Source organism: Anser brachyrhynchus (genome assembly GCF_964034855.1).
Source record: "Anser brachyrhynchus genome assembly, chromosome: 1".
Lineage (NCBI taxonomy): Eukaryota > Metazoa > Chordata > Aves > Anseriformes > Anatidae > Anser > Anser brachyrhynchus.
Window position 1 is genome coordinate 180,112,122 of NC_137694.1, and position 15,042 is coordinate 180,127,163.

The 15,042-nt window shown below is 40.5% G+C and overlaps 1 protein-coding gene across 6 annotated transcripts in view; it reads left to right on the plus strand.

Moving 5' to 3' along the window:
- Positions 1 to 906: 906 nt before the first annotated feature.
- Positions 907 to 15,042, plus strand: part of AKAP11 (A-kinase anchoring protein 11) — a 43,904-nt gene continuing 29,768 nt past the window's right edge. For 3 of the 6 annotated variants that reach the window (XM_080554884.1, XM_080554887.1, XM_080554889.1), the window contains exons 1-3: positions 907 to 1,051; positions 5,956 to 6,059; positions 11,904 to 12,020. In XM_080554884.1, the coding sequence (XP_080411010.1) occupies positions 6,000 to 6,059; positions 11,904 to 12,020 (177 nt within the window). In that variant the 5' untranslated portion in view covers positions 907 to 1,051; positions 5,956 to 5,999. Of the gene's footprint in view, positions 1,052 to 1,109; positions 1,264 to 3,773; positions 4,310 to 5,955; positions 6,060 to 11,903; positions 12,021 to 15,042 lie in introns of those variants that run through there. The other 3 variants (XM_080554885.1, XM_080554888.1, XM_080554886.1) reach the window with 2 other exon arrangements.

A 15,042-nucleotide genomic window follows, 5' to 3' on the forward strand; every position in this document is an offset into this window, starting at 1 on the left:
CTTTTATCCTCATTTGTGCATGGTTTGCAGGCTTTGCCCCATAGCTTATTAGTTTTCAGGGTAAATTAAAATGTAGTTGCTCTATCTGTTGGCAAAATGAGCAATTGAATATGTATCCTCTGACTTCTAAAGTGTCTAAAAACGATTATACAACCCGAAATGGCCTGTGATCAAGGACTAAATAGGAAGGTAACAGCTTAAGTAAAACTAGAAACAGGAATTATGTGGAAAAGCTATGGAGATCTACTAGCAAAAATTCCCACAGTCCTTCCATAGGGCTCAGATGGTGCTGGAAAGAAGAAAGAAATGCAGATGATAAGAACTCAAGGCAGTCTCTGTCTGTAAGTCACACTTTGAAATCCTCAATAAAAAAGCTACAGGGCTATTTTTTTTTTTTAATTAATATTTTCTTTTCCACCTCCTGCCTGCACTGTCTAAGTTTTGGATTCTTGCTGAGAACAAGTCTGGGGACTGTTTCCTTCACGTCTTCCAGAGGTTGTCACAACCAACTTGCCACTGTAGACACAGTGGCACCCTGGTACGCCAAGCCTCAGCTAAACCTGGCTGGGCACTGGGAGCCTTTTGGGGAGGGACAGCGTCATTAGTGTCGGATTAACCATTGTGCATCGTTCGAGGAACATTAACCATTGTGTACTGCTCGAGGAACCTCCCCATTAGTGCCCTCCCGGCAGGAGACTAGCGCCCCTCCGTCTCCTCACCGGGCACAGCCCCGCCCCCTACGGGCGGGTAACGGCCGTAACGGCCCCAAGGCCCGGAGGCGGCGCGCGCCCCCTCACAGCCCCTCCCTCCCTCCGAGGTGCCCGACCGCAGCCAATGGGAAAGGCGGAGGGAGCCCCACGTGACCCCCGCCCGACTCCCCGGTGAGGCTGGGGGGGGGGGGGAGGGGGAAGCGTCGCGAGAGCGTCGCGCGCGGGGGGCGGGGCCGCGCGGCCGTAACGGGGGTGGCGGCGGCGGCGGTGGCGGCGGCGGCGGTGGCGGGGCCGGCGCTGGAGGAGGCGAAATGGCGGCGGGCGCTGAGGGAGACCGACAGGTACGGGCCGGCCGCTCCCCTCCTCCTCCTCCTCCTCCTCCTCCTCCTCCTCCTCCTCCTCCTCGCCCGCTGCCACAGGTGGGAGGGGGAGCGGCGAGTGCTGCTTGTTGGCTTTCCCGGCTCTCGCTGAGGGGATTTTGGGGGGTTTTATTACACCTGAAGTGGTTTCTGTAGGGCTCGCTGGTTCCCTTGCGTGTCGAATGGAAAATAAGGTAACTATGAACTATAGATCTGGTATTATAACGGGGTTATTGAAGCTCGGGGATGTTACCAGAGAGAGGCATCGAAAAATAAAGCTTCCTGTTGTACCTGGACGTGATCAGTGGTATTAAAATTAATATTTCTTAAATAACCCCATTCTGTGCCCTTACACTAGGAAACAGCCTTACATCACTTCATGTTGGCAAGGGTATTTCAGAATTGTCCAATTGAATCAAGGCATCAGTACTGCCAATATTAAATCCTTTGGAAATCAAGTGTTTTTAGAGAGGGTTTGGTTCCATTTGTCCAGGTGGATTTCTAGGCCCACAGGCAAGGTGAGTTTTTGAGGTGTGATAATTGAATTATACCATCTTGGTTGATGTAATTTCTTACCCCTTGTGGATTCTTTAAAATCTGTGGGCAGTTGAAAAAGTACATTGATGGAACGTGTTACTCAGTGTGGAAGCGTAATAATGTGAATTAGATTATTCCCTCTTCCTGTTAATCATTTGGTGTGATTATAAAATGAAAAAAATGCCTCCTAAACAAGGTGTTCTCTGGTGAAGGTCTTTCTAAGAGGGAGTAAGTTCGCTTAAAAAAATGCTGCTGCTTGGAAAACAACATCACCCCCCTTAAATGGTTTAGTTATGCATGAAACACGTGACAGAATAAAGTACAGAAACTTAATTGCACGGTCCCCCCGAAATCTAGACTAATGGATATTTCTGGTACTCGGAGTAATGTTTTTTTTCCAAGGCTGTATTTTGAGAATTCAGGTCCAGTCCTGGGGAAAGGCAAGGGCAATGATTTTTAACAGTGATCTAGCCAGAGAAAAGGAAGGATTCTCTTGAAGTTGGTGAAGCTTGGTATCCATGTCATATCTCTGTGAAATAGGGGGGAAAAAAATGACACAGATTCAAGCAAGAACAAAAGAATACAGCACTTCTAACACAGGTGTATTTACCTACCCTGCTTAGTGTGGATGTGGCTGTGGTCAGGACAGTCTGTCATTTTTATAAATAGGCTGTTTCAAGACTGCCAACCCAATTAATGAAAGTGATAAATTATTAGAAAAGAGAAATAAAAAAGCATAAAGGAAACTTAATAAGAACTTATTGTGTATAGTTCAGATTTATTGCATGTACAGTTCAAACGCCTCAAGACCTTGTATACCTGTAACATAGACGTGCACGTGTACACGTCCATGCAACATAAGACACGTGTACGTGTCCATATAGCTACTTAAAAGATTTGCTCCGCACGCTTGTGCTTACTGACAAAAAAGATTTCCTTTTTGTTTGCTAATGATTGTCAGTGCACGCTGACTTTCAGTGAAGTTGTGTGGGGTAAATTTGTATACAGAGTTAGAGTTCATGGCAAAATTCCTCTTGAATGCACTTAAGCTGATTTCAGTCCTGAATTTTGCCGGTTACAGGCACTCAAACAAGATTGGGAAAGCTAGCTGAATGCTCATTATGTGGTTTGATGAGAAAGCTTAAAATCATTTTGCCAATGGTTTGCTAAAGAAAACATAATAAAATTGCTAGAAAGACAGAGATGCTTAAATGGGCTTTTGTCAGTTATTCCCGTGTTTGTTTAATGAATGCTGATAGCTTTTCAGTACCAGGAAAGTTTTGTTCCTCTTCCATCTGGTATTTGTGCCATTTATTCCCCTTTTTTGTTGAGTTTACAGTAGGAGGAAATGTAATCTAATAGTCAAATACAGTGTGAAGAAGTAGAAGTTACCATAAATGTTGGGTTTTACTTTAAACAAGGTACAAACTATTTCCAGGCTGTCTTGTTTGTGAGTATTTTTGCTTCCTTTCCAGTTAGTCTGAAAGTTTGGGTACTGTAGAAAACAGATAATAATTTTATTCATCTTCAATTTTTGTTCTGTGTTGTATTCCTGGACAAGCGGGACCCCTGAGATTTCTCTGAAATGAGTGACAGACCTGGGATACCCTCGGTGATGGAGGGAACCTGTATAGGGCAGGATGCAGACAAGAAGAAATGGCTGTGGTGTCGAGTTGAGGCAGGGGTGTAGTGGGTTTACGTGGACCACGGTGGAGCAGGTGGACCTCCAGGCGCCAGAGGAGAAGTACCCTGCGGCCTGTGGAAGACCCCTGCCAGAGCAGATTCTGGGCCGGACCTGTAGCCTGTGGAGAGGAGCCCACGCAGGAGCAGGTGACCTGGCAGGAGCTGCTGCCCATGGGGGACCCAGGTTGGAGCAGTTTGCTCCTGAGGGATGGACCCCGTGGTACGGAGCCATGTGGGAGCAGTTCTTGAAGAGCTGCTGCCTGTGGGCAGCCCATGCCAGATCAGTTCAGCAAGGGCTGCATCCCGTGGGAGGGACTCCACAGCACAGGGGACGAGAGTGACTGAGAAGGAGCGGTGGAGAAGAAGCGCTATAGACTGACCACAACCCCCATTCCCCCCGTTCCCCTGCGCTGCCTGGGGGGAGGAGGTGGAAGAGGGTGGAAGGGGGGAAGGTGCTTTTGGTTTCTTTCCTTTGTTTCTCACTTCTCTAGCTTGTTAGTAATAGGCAGTAAATCTTACTCTCTCCCTATGCTGAGTCTGTTTTGCCTGTCACGATAATTACTGTGCGATCTCCCTGTCCTAATCTCAACCCTTGAGCCCTTTTCATCGTATTTTCTCCCCGCTCATCTTAGAGGAAGGGGGAGTGAGAGAGCGGTTGTGGTGGATCTCGGCCACCCACCCGAGTAAAACCACCACCAGGGGTAAGCCAGTAGAGTTATTCTCCAGCATCTTTGCATGGTGCTTTACAAGGCTGCCAGTTCCACGAGGTATGTGATGCTGCACGGGGTTCAGCGTGGGCGCGTGGGTCTCCAGTGTGTGCTCGCTGACACCCTAGGATAATGCTTAACCTGCTGTCTGAAGGTGGTGAAGCTGTGGAGCGCTGTACCTGAGTAGATGCTGTTGGAACCCGTGTCGCTATGAAGTCATCTCCGTGATTTTTGTGTCGGGCGTTGTTAGAATTGCTGCAAAGAACGGTCGGTCTGTGGATGGCAGAGCTGGAGCAGTAGCACTCGAGCCTAGGTGAGAGACCAGCTGTCCCAGAGGTGGCTGTTCTGAGCACAAGGATGTGTTAAGAGTGGTTCCCTGGTGTGATGAGATTAACCCAGTGAGTGGGTTAGCCACTTCAGGTAGAGCAGCAGGGACGAGGGAGGTGGGCGTCTTTTTCTTGCTTGTTATTATTTCATGGCATTTTTTTTAACACGCGAGTCTAAACAGAAGCATCATTATGGTTTTAATCTTCTATCCACAGAAGTTTTCTATAATTTAGATTTGAATTTATTATATACAGATTATATTCTGTCTGCCTATCTGTTTCATGTCATTGTCTTAATTTTCCAAACTTGAGAGAGAGCTAGTTAAGTGAGATACTGTGCTCCAGGAATGGAAATGGTGCTGTTCATGTAGGTGTAACTTTTTTTTGAAGATTCTGGCAAGTTCATCTTTATGAAGAAAAGCAGAAATCAAGGTGGAATGTGAATAGATATCTGTAATCATCATTATTATTATACCTATGAGGAAGCTTTGTTTGTATAGTTGCTGATGGGGGCGAGAAGATGAAGAATACGATAACTTTATGTCAGTACTACTTTTATTATTTAAATTACACCTACTCAAGGACAAACCCATGCTTGTTCCTGTATAAAGAGTGTGTGTGTGCTTGAGGTGATGTCAAGAAAACCAAGCTGGTTAGCTATGCAAAGGAGACCTACGCTCTGATGTATTGATATGTATTTATTTTTTATTTTGCAGTCAATTTGATATGTTCCTTACCTGGTTTGTTTTACCAGGAGTCTTTTCTTGGCTAAATTCTGTGACCATCGAGAAAGATGAAGTATCAAAACTTTTATACGACTTAAAAGGCCAGCATACGCTTTCTGTTTTTATTAATGCCTTTTATTCATCACTGTTTTGGGGGGATATAGGGATGAGTGAAACTAGATTATTTTGTTTCTTTCTATTGCTGTGAATTAAACAGAGAAAATTGTGAAACCCGTTTAGATTTCATTCCCAGATACATGTATTTCTTGTTAGAGTTGGGCTTGAGGTCAGTAAGGGTAGCTGGCTTAAGCAGAAGCTCTTTTGACCGATCGTGATGAAGCACTGGTGAATGCGTCCTTGGTCCCCTGAGTTTTGCCAGCTGAGGCAGGACTGCTCAGAGCAGTGCGAGAAGCCTGTGGATGTGTGTTATCCTAAACAGGGGTCGTGTGCTGTTTGTACGTAGGTGACAGAGATAATCGGGCCAGTTGGTCAAGTGGGTAAGAGCTACGTTTCCCCTCCGGATTGCTGAAGCGTTGTTCTGGTGCCTTCTGTGGTACAAGAGCCTGCTGATGAGCTTCACCCAAGGCTCAACAATAGTGAAACAGTGTTTCACGGAATGTTGTCTTCCACCAAGGCACCATTGAAATGTAGTTAAATAAACATTTGTGAACTAGCTGTAATACGTGTGGGGGGGGTTATTGTTACCATTAATTTTACATTTTCTGCATCATTTTAAGTTAAGGCGGTATATTTTCCAAGGGCAACAAGCTGGATGGTGTGCTGCTTCATCTTAGTTTCAAAATGTATTTTCTTTCTGTTGGCTCTTGTTTTGTCTACTTGTGTTTTCAAAGTGTATTACTAACTAAGCGGGGAACCATAAAAATAATCAAGTGTAAATGTTTTTGTAGGTATTTTGAGCTGACTTTCATTGGATACTAAGATTGGTAAAATCATGGATACGTACGCAAGGGCTCAGGGCAGTCAAATGAAACCAAGAACGTCTGTGAAAAAGGTAACTCATTTAAAAAAAAATAATTCATAGATTTTGCATCTTTTTTTGCAGCAGTCTAATAATAAACGAAGTGAACGTTAAGGATTTTTTGTTTGTGTTTGTTGCTTTTTAAGTTTTAACTTTGGTAGACTAATGTTTCAAAGAGGCAAAAAACTGTCCTTGCTTTATGCATTGGCATATTTAGCATAGTAGAACTGTGAGAAAGAATAATTACAAGAAGGCTTTTGCCTCTTGTCTTCCTTTTTTGTTTTGAGGTGATGTGATATAACTGTGATGTATTTGTGTGTTAAAATTTGCCTTGTTTATGGAATATAACTCTTTTATTTTATTTTGAGTGTTGGTTCACATTTATATGAAATTAAAATAAATAGTGTTCATTGAAAACTGTTATGTGAAATCTGTGTTAGGGCTTACTGTAGTATCTTTAGACCTTTGTTTCCATCCTGGCTTATCTTTATTGTTTACGTGAACTTCTGTGTGGTGCTTTGGAGAAAAGTAAAATCTGCCTAACACTTGTGAAAGATTATTTTTTGAACAGTATTTATTTATTCTTTTTATTTTGTCCCTTCGGTTTAGAGAAATAAACTACAGCTTCCTCAAATGAAAGTATTACACGGCAGTTTATCCTGAAGGAACAAATTGATTTATCCAATGATATTTCTCAAAGTAGTTGAATGCAGATGAGTATTTTTCTGGATCTTCCTTGACTTTTGACTTAAAACCGTGTATGGTGCTAAAGAAGAGAAACTGAGCAAGAAAGAATTTTGTCACCTGGAAACTGCATTGTTTTGTTCCATAAAACAGATTTTTTTTTTTAAAGTCCGGGTATGTAGTATAGGTCCTGTAGGAACAGCTTGAGAGCAAATATGAGCATTACGGAATTGCCAGGCAGAGAATCACTTGTTCCAGTTTCTGCTGTCTGCCATGTTTGTGATAACTGCCATCTTCTGATAATCTGTTATCTTCCAGTTTCTGGTAACTGCCATGCATTAAGCAATTTCTAATTATGGGTGATATTCTTTCACTTTAAGACACAATGTATATACAACTCTTTTTACAGGTTTACGAATAAACTACAGTTAAATTATTTGTTTTAACAACATTCAGGTCATTTTACGCTTGAGCATAGAGTGAATTTTAGAGGATGTTTTTAATCTGCCCTTTTTATTTCCTCTTCAATTTGAACATGCACAGCCCCAACATAAAAACAGACAAAAATCCCCTAGGGTTTTAGGCCTTTGCATTGCAGAAACATCTCTCTAACAATGACAGTGACTAGTGATTCCTCACAGATAATAACGGTTGCCTAAAATGCTAGTTCTATGAATTGCCATTAAGCAGTCAGGACTGTGTGGTTCCAGTGACATGAATTCCACCCTTCCCAGGTGTCTCACAGAACTCTGTTTTCATCCAGCCTGACTCTGCTGTTTTGATTTGTAGCGGCCTCCTCTTGATTTTTCCCTGAGGGGCAGCTACTTAAGAAATGGTGGAGAGCTTCCGTTCTTTCTCACAGAGCCAGGCAGTAGGGTGGTCAGAATTGCACTGTATTTCATCTGCTGTTGATTCACAGCTTGCAGTCTGAGTCCTGTCTCCATAATACTTCAAAAGGAAATCTTCAAGTAGCTGTAGAAGTCGGTGCGTGGTTGTGGTATGCACATTGAAAGTTCAGGTTTCCATTTTTACAAAGTAACTTCAAAATAATAAGCCCATTTAAATCTTACAGCAGAAGAAGTCAAGAAAAGCTCTTTTGTTACTTAAGAGCAGAGTAAATGTGACTTGCCAGCATTGGACTTGATTTCTTGGCAAATAATGGAAGGAAAAATGAGATTTTTTTCTGATACCGTTAGTGTTCCTGGAAATTTCCTTCTGCTAGCCTTGCCAAAGTTGTTTTTTCCAGTGTTACAGACATAATGCAGGCTTGTTTGGTTGCTTGAAATTTTTAGGAAGCAGTTGTATAAAACAGTTCTGAGATTACTGGTAGAAACTGTATGCTAGTCATACAGTGAAGGATCTGTAGCTAATGACTTCTTGATCTGCGGTCTACAAAGTGAACAATGCAAAACTCTGCATTGTTCTTTTAAGCTGGAGAAGTGATAAGGATTTTTGATTGTTGAGGTCTGTCTTGCTCTGCATGCAATTTAGGATATTTGTATTTTCCCCTACTATAACTTAGTGAATGCAGATTTCAAACCTACTATTGAAGTAGGGTTTCCTGTCACACATGTGAATTCGAGATTGCTGTGAGGAAGGAGTACACAGACCTAGCAAGTAGCTAGGTAGCTTGGTTTTTTGCCCATATGTAGATGCATATTGGTAGTAGCTGTACTACTTAAAAGAACAAATGAAGATCTTTCTGCTGAAGATGACCTTGTCTTTACCTATGCTGATCAGCGAGGCCCTGAGACTATCAGATTTTCAATTTTTAATTTAGCTGAGTGTCTCACAGGCTGGAGTTGAGGGAATTAGCTTTCAGTGCCTGTTGGATAAGAGGTTTTCCCTGAAATTGAGTCCAGTCCTCTGCTGTCAAAAGCAGAGTTGTGGTAATATGAATAAGTTTTCAAATACAGTCTCACTGTTAATGAAGGAGATTAAAACAAAAACACAAAACCAAAACAAACAAAAAACCCTGAACTCCAAAATCCCCTACTACTGATTTTAAGCCTTTTTGAACCACACTGCTGTAATGATTAAAAACTTTATGAATTTCACACAAACTATTCACAGCAAATTTATACCTGTTCATAGGTGTCAGTATTCAGCTTAAGCAGTATTTTTTTTTCCTTTTGCTGATGTTCACCGTCGTGGTGTATTTACAGTCATAAGTCTGTTCTCCGTTAACCTCGATTTTTTGGAAACTGTAAGCCAAGGTTTTAGTGTGCTTTTGTATGAAAGCCTCTGCATTCCAGTGATTATCCTTCATAGTCCTCCTTTCTGTGCTTGTTGCAAGTTAATCTTCTTTTTACATGTGGATGATATGGTATGTGCAATTACAGAGGACTGGAATGATGTCAGTTCTGGTAAAGGATGCTGTAAGGGTCAAGTTTGCTATTTTCAGTGCTGCATCATATTGATTATTCACTGCTATATCGTGATCGAGAGACAAAGTCAGGTCTCTTGTTTCCCAGCTCGTGAATTCAGAATTCTATTTAAATGCTTGCTATTAGTTTTTTAAGGACATAACCTTGTGCTTCATACGTTTGCATTTCAAACTATTATCACCTTGAGGAATTTCTTCCTGTATATGCCACCTCTCTTAATTGGTGATACCTGCTTGCTTTGAGTTACCAGGTTCATCTGTACATTTACTCTTTTTTTTTTTTAACACTTATTCATGCTGATGATACTTGACCTCAGTCTCAAGTTGGAAGAAGTTGATTTTTAGATACTGGCCCACATCTGTTATCCTATCAAAAAAACCCTTTCATGGCTCTGTCTAGGCCAGTTCTTTTCCAGAAGCAGCTCTTCTACAAGCTCTCTGTTTTTTAACTCTCCCTTTGGTTCAGTGTCAGTAAACTATGGAAGGTAATGTGGTCGAGGTAGATGAGATCTATCTTCTGCCTGGTAATTTCCATATCTGTTTATTCGTTCCATGTTCTAAGCTCTTTTATATTCATTCATATGAACTTAAAAACACACATCACCTCCTTCCACTCCTTCTTAAGTCAGTATATTTTATCTCTTCAGTCATGTAGGGCCTCTGTCAGTGTGTGTATTGTGTTTGCGTGGCAAGGGTTTGGTAGCGGGGGGTCTGACAGACCTTCATGTAGTATTGTTTGACAGTTCTTCCAGACCTGAGGGAGATTTTTTTTCAGATTGTTGCACATTTCTTTCTTATGTACTTCAGCCTAGCATTCTCCAAACATTTGAGTTTAGTAACTTGAACTATAGTGATTATTAATACCATACTTTTGTTCAGTTTTCCATCCTGCCTTTTCTTTCAAAATATTAAACTTATTAAGGAAGAAAATACTTACATATAATTAAGATGTATGTTGATACTTTGTTGACTTAGAAAACCCAATAACTAGAGAATAATCTTCAGCACTTGTCAGACTGGATTACTTCTGGCCTGCAGAGAATTAGCAGGTCATGTTTGACTTTTTTATTAATGTTTTGAGTGCTGTGACTGATTAAGTTATTGTATAAGCTGAAAATGAGACATTTCAACATGTTGGTTTGACTTCAGAAATTACTTTTCTGTGGGATGAGTGGGGGAGAGAGTTAGTGCTTCTAGATTTATTGGGGGAGAGTCTCTGAGCAGTATTGGCATTGCAGCCACTTGTAAATTTGAATGATTTAGAGAGTCAGAGTCCGCATATTGTCTACATATTTTGGAAAGTATGGAGATATTTATGCAACGTGTGAGAGGAAAATTGCAGCTAAACATAGGGAGACAAAGGAGTAGATGGAAGTCAGAATTATTTGAATTAATTTAAAATTTATTTCAAATACCCCCAAACTGCCTTAAATGCACTCCAAAGTACTTCAGTTGCATTGCCATCTCTTACTTTTCCATAAAAATGCCTGTTTTGACTGCTTTAATGTCACTTGGCCATTGCTGTCCTAGCCTTGTTTGCTAGTGTTCTGAAATATGTTTTGGTAATTTCAGGGATCCTGAATTTTTGCTTTTGTCTATCCATTCTAGAAATGCTTTCCTAGTTTTGCATTACGATGAACACAAGTGTGGTAACACTGGCCATGCTAATTGGGCTTCTAGTGCAGAAGCACTTTGTTTTTTTCAGAGTAGAATCTAGTGCAGAAGCACTTTGTTTTTTTCAGAGTAGAATCATCTTTCCTGAGGTTTAATTTTGATACGTAAGATCAGTTTTTACCATAAAGGGATTGCATTTGTTGTGGGATTGTCAGAAATGCAAAGCCTTCTCTGACTAAATTTCACTTTCTAGTACTTGTACTGTTGTTGACGAAGCTATGCAGGTTTGAAATAACTTGTAAACTTGATGCATTTCTCACTTAACTTTTATCAGGGCAATCATATGGAGAATAAATAACTAGATTGACAATTTATAACCACATTGTGGTCTTATTTTCACTTCTTAACCTTTCTACTTGCTAGAGAAGACAATTTTAAAAACAAAATTGAAGAAAAAAGGTGGCTGACTTTCAAAAAATAAAGTGAGAGGATATCGTAGGTTGGTTTTCTTACAAGTTGAGGACACCTTCAGTTTTTCTGTCATCTTGTTTTATTTGATTTCAGATAGCAGTGATAATAACGCTTCTGTTTTGCTGCATTTTGTTACACTGGGAGAAATTCCTATATTTTCAAACCTTTTTTAGCCATGCTTGCATGTCACCATACATTTAAATAAATGTTAAAAGAAATAATTACATAGAATTAAGTTCATTATTTTTTCACAGAATGGGGAAGAAGAATGTGTAGGGTGGTTCTTGAATTCTTTTGTTTGTTTTCTTCCACTCTGACTGGTGAAGCCACCTCTATAACATTTCTTGGCTAAACTTGCTTTTCATTCTCTTTAAGGAAAAGCTGATGGAAAGTTCCATGTACAGGCTCCAAGGAATGGAATGGGTGGGGCTTGGGTTTCTTCTTGGATTCATCTGTTTCTTTTTCCCAAGTCCACATGTTCTCACCATATTATTATTATTTTTTTTAAGTACAGACAACTTATTTTGCAATAAAATTTTCTTGAAGAAAAGACCTTATCTGTTTAAACTCAAGATGTGGAATTTAGTAGTTAAAACTGGTGGTTTATATACAAAATTGTTTGAAGCAATACTTATAGTAAGGACACCTATGGGAGTGTAAGGGATAGACCCTGTATTGAAAACTGAAAATACATTTGTCCTTTTTTTTCCATTCTTTTTCAGAGTTTTGGTGAAGGTGTTCTGCAGTCTATGAAGTCACTGCTGCACAGCAGGAAAGAGTTATGCAGTATATCAGAAGATGAATGTGTAAATCGGGAAGAACAAGATCATTTTATTGAGGTTTGGCTTAACCTTACTATTTATATATATATATTTTTGGTTACGGTAGAAGATTATATAGTTTACAGCAGAATGGGAATAGCAAATGTGAGCAATATTGCAACTTACTGGCTGGTAACTCTCTACCCCAAATTGTCATTCTTGAATTCAGCCACTCTAGTGTTGAAAACAGCAGTGACATTTCAAGATGACGTTTCTCTGCTTTGTGGGAATTGTGAAACTAAATAACAAAACGTGTGGACTTTGTAAGAATTGTGTAACTGGGTGTACTGCATTTGTGAGCACTACTGTGATCAGGTTGTATGGACAGTACCCTAGCAAAAGTAGCGGAGCATTTTGATCCAGGTCTGAAGATAAACGTTTGTGGATTACTCATATTTACCTTGTGAATATCCGCACTAAAAGCAGATCCAGTACAGTGGATCAGGGCTTCTCGTATATGAATATTTAGGCCAAAAATTAAACAAGGTCTGGTGGTGGAAAAAGGGTTAAAAAACAAATGAACAAACAATAAAAAACAGTAGGCCTGGACAGAAATCAGGACTATACAGGTAAATCTTGAGCTGTGAGGAGGATGACTAGAACTGTTTAAGTTATAAGACTGGAGAAGCTGCTCTAAGGGAAAACAAAAAGCTAAGAAGCAGCATGTACTGTGTATCTCGTATTAAGAGCTTTAGAAGGCTACTGAGTAGTTGACAGGCTTGACAAAGGAGCTTATGGAAGGGGATGGTGACCTGAACTGGTCAGAGAGAAGTGGAAATGAAGTAAAAAAAAGCTCAGAAAATCATTAAGGAAGACTGGTAGTTAGGTAAGGAGTAGTAGGAGAAAGGGAAGAGGCAGATTGTGTGACCAGCAGAGGGGAGGGAGGATTGCCTGGATGTCTCCAGGGTGTTGGGAACTGGCTGGATAGTGAGGTTGGTGACTGGGTAAAGTGTTTGGGGAGCAGGCAAGGAGCTATTCTTGTGAAAGATGAACCCTCCACCCTACACACCCCCTTTTTTTTTTTTTTAGCAAAAATTGCCGAACAGCAAACAGCTGGCAACAGTTGATGTGTCTATAACGATGGTCCCTATGGACAAAGATAGCTTCCTATGTTTAGTTACCTTATTAGCTCAAACAATTAAGAGCCCTGTGGTTGAAATGTAAGAGGGTTGATAGAAGGACCACAGAACAGGTGTTTTTTCTTATAGATGTCTTTCTCTGTATTTTTATATATAGAATGTTGTTAAAAGAAATTATTAGGACTGTGAAGGTAATTGCTTAGATTTATGAAAACCAGATTTAGGCTTCCTGTGCCATTTCAGTCAAGCACCTCTGTGCCCATGGATTTTGATAACCTTCAAATCCAGTGTCACATATAGTTTAAAACATAGGCTTGTATTACTGATTGTTGGCCTTTCTGTTTCCCTGGCCTGCTCCCCAACAACTTCTGAATGGCTGCGCTATTTTCAGATATGTTTGTGATCTTAAAGGTGATTGATTATGTTTCTGTGAAGACTGGAGCTTAGACATAATAAATCTAAATTAATGTTGTCACTGAGGCAGAAATAGGCAGACTCAGCAGTGGTGTGGTCTCTTTGATGGCAGTTTGCTGGCTAATCAGTGTTCATACTGACCTGTTAGTCCTCATCTGTGCAAAGCTGCAGCTCCTGCGTGCTGCCCTGTCTTGCACAATGAAGTATTCTGTGGGAGAGGGAAGGGATTGGAATTACTATTTTGAGGAAGAGGAAAGGACATGTAAGAAGACAGAAGAGCATATACCTGCTCAGAAATGGTGTACCAGCATCAAATGGGTGTACGAGCATCAACAGACCCTAAAGCCTCCCAAAATATCTTCAGAGAACTGGTTTTCCTCCAAGTCCTTAAATTGCTTGGTATTCTCTTATGCCTCTTCTGTGGAGGAATTCAGTTCATATTGTTGGTATTGTGCAGGTAAAAGACGAAGGAATTGAAAGGTGTCTTGCAGATACTGTATGGATTAAAAAAAAAAGTCGGAGCTGAAGGATGTATCACTTGAAAAGGATTGTTTCATAGTTAGCACAGTGAGCGTGGTGCTGGAGAAATGTAATTTGCCAAGAGCTCTTTGGAATGTTACTACAAAGTGTTTCATTTAGGATTTGTCATAACTGAAATAAGGATGAGTGAATGTAAACAGGAAGATGCTTTCTGGGGGCAAAGTAATTTCCTAACATGACACCACATGAAATAAGTCAGAATTTTTAGTATTTTAGTATGATTTCAGTTTGAAAGGTGGCTTATCATTTCAACGTGTGACAAAACGTACCGCTTACTCGAAACTCAAATACACTACAAAGCAATTGTTTTTCAGCCATTTCTTTTTCTAGTTCTTTCATAGTTTCTTTATACGCACAGGCAAGTTGCTGAAACAGTAAGTGATGATAAGCACAGAGGTGTTCTTTGCTAATTTTAGATGTGAGAACCATTTGACTACTTTATATAAACAGGGAGTAGGTGTCACAAATTTAATGTGAGAAGTTGTGGATGCCCCATCCCCAGAGGTGTTCAAGAACAGGCTGGATGGGGCTCTGGGCAACCTGGTCTGGTGGGAGGTGTCCCTGCCCATGGCCGGGGGTTGGAATTAGATGATCCTTATGGTCCCTTCCAACCCAAATCATTCTGTGATTCTATGTGAGCTGTGACTTGAATATGAAAAATCCATTCTATTGCGTAGTGCTCTAAAATAATTGAATACAAGCCATATCACGTTTAACGGCAAACATCAGTGGAAGCATTTAATCTTTGTGTACCAGTTATTACAACCTTGTTTTGAAAATAAATGCTTTGGGTTTTTAGTAGTATGCAGTTACCCTATTGATGAGTCATTAGGGAAATATTAAATGAGAACTGAGGAAATCTGACATTGGAAACAAAGTTTGAATAGGTGTGTGTAACATAGATCATGAGCTGGCACTGAAGAATGAAGATAATACAAAATATTTTCTGCCTTTGATCTGATAGTGTTGAATGATACAAGATGCCTGTAGGCAGAATAGAAGGAGAG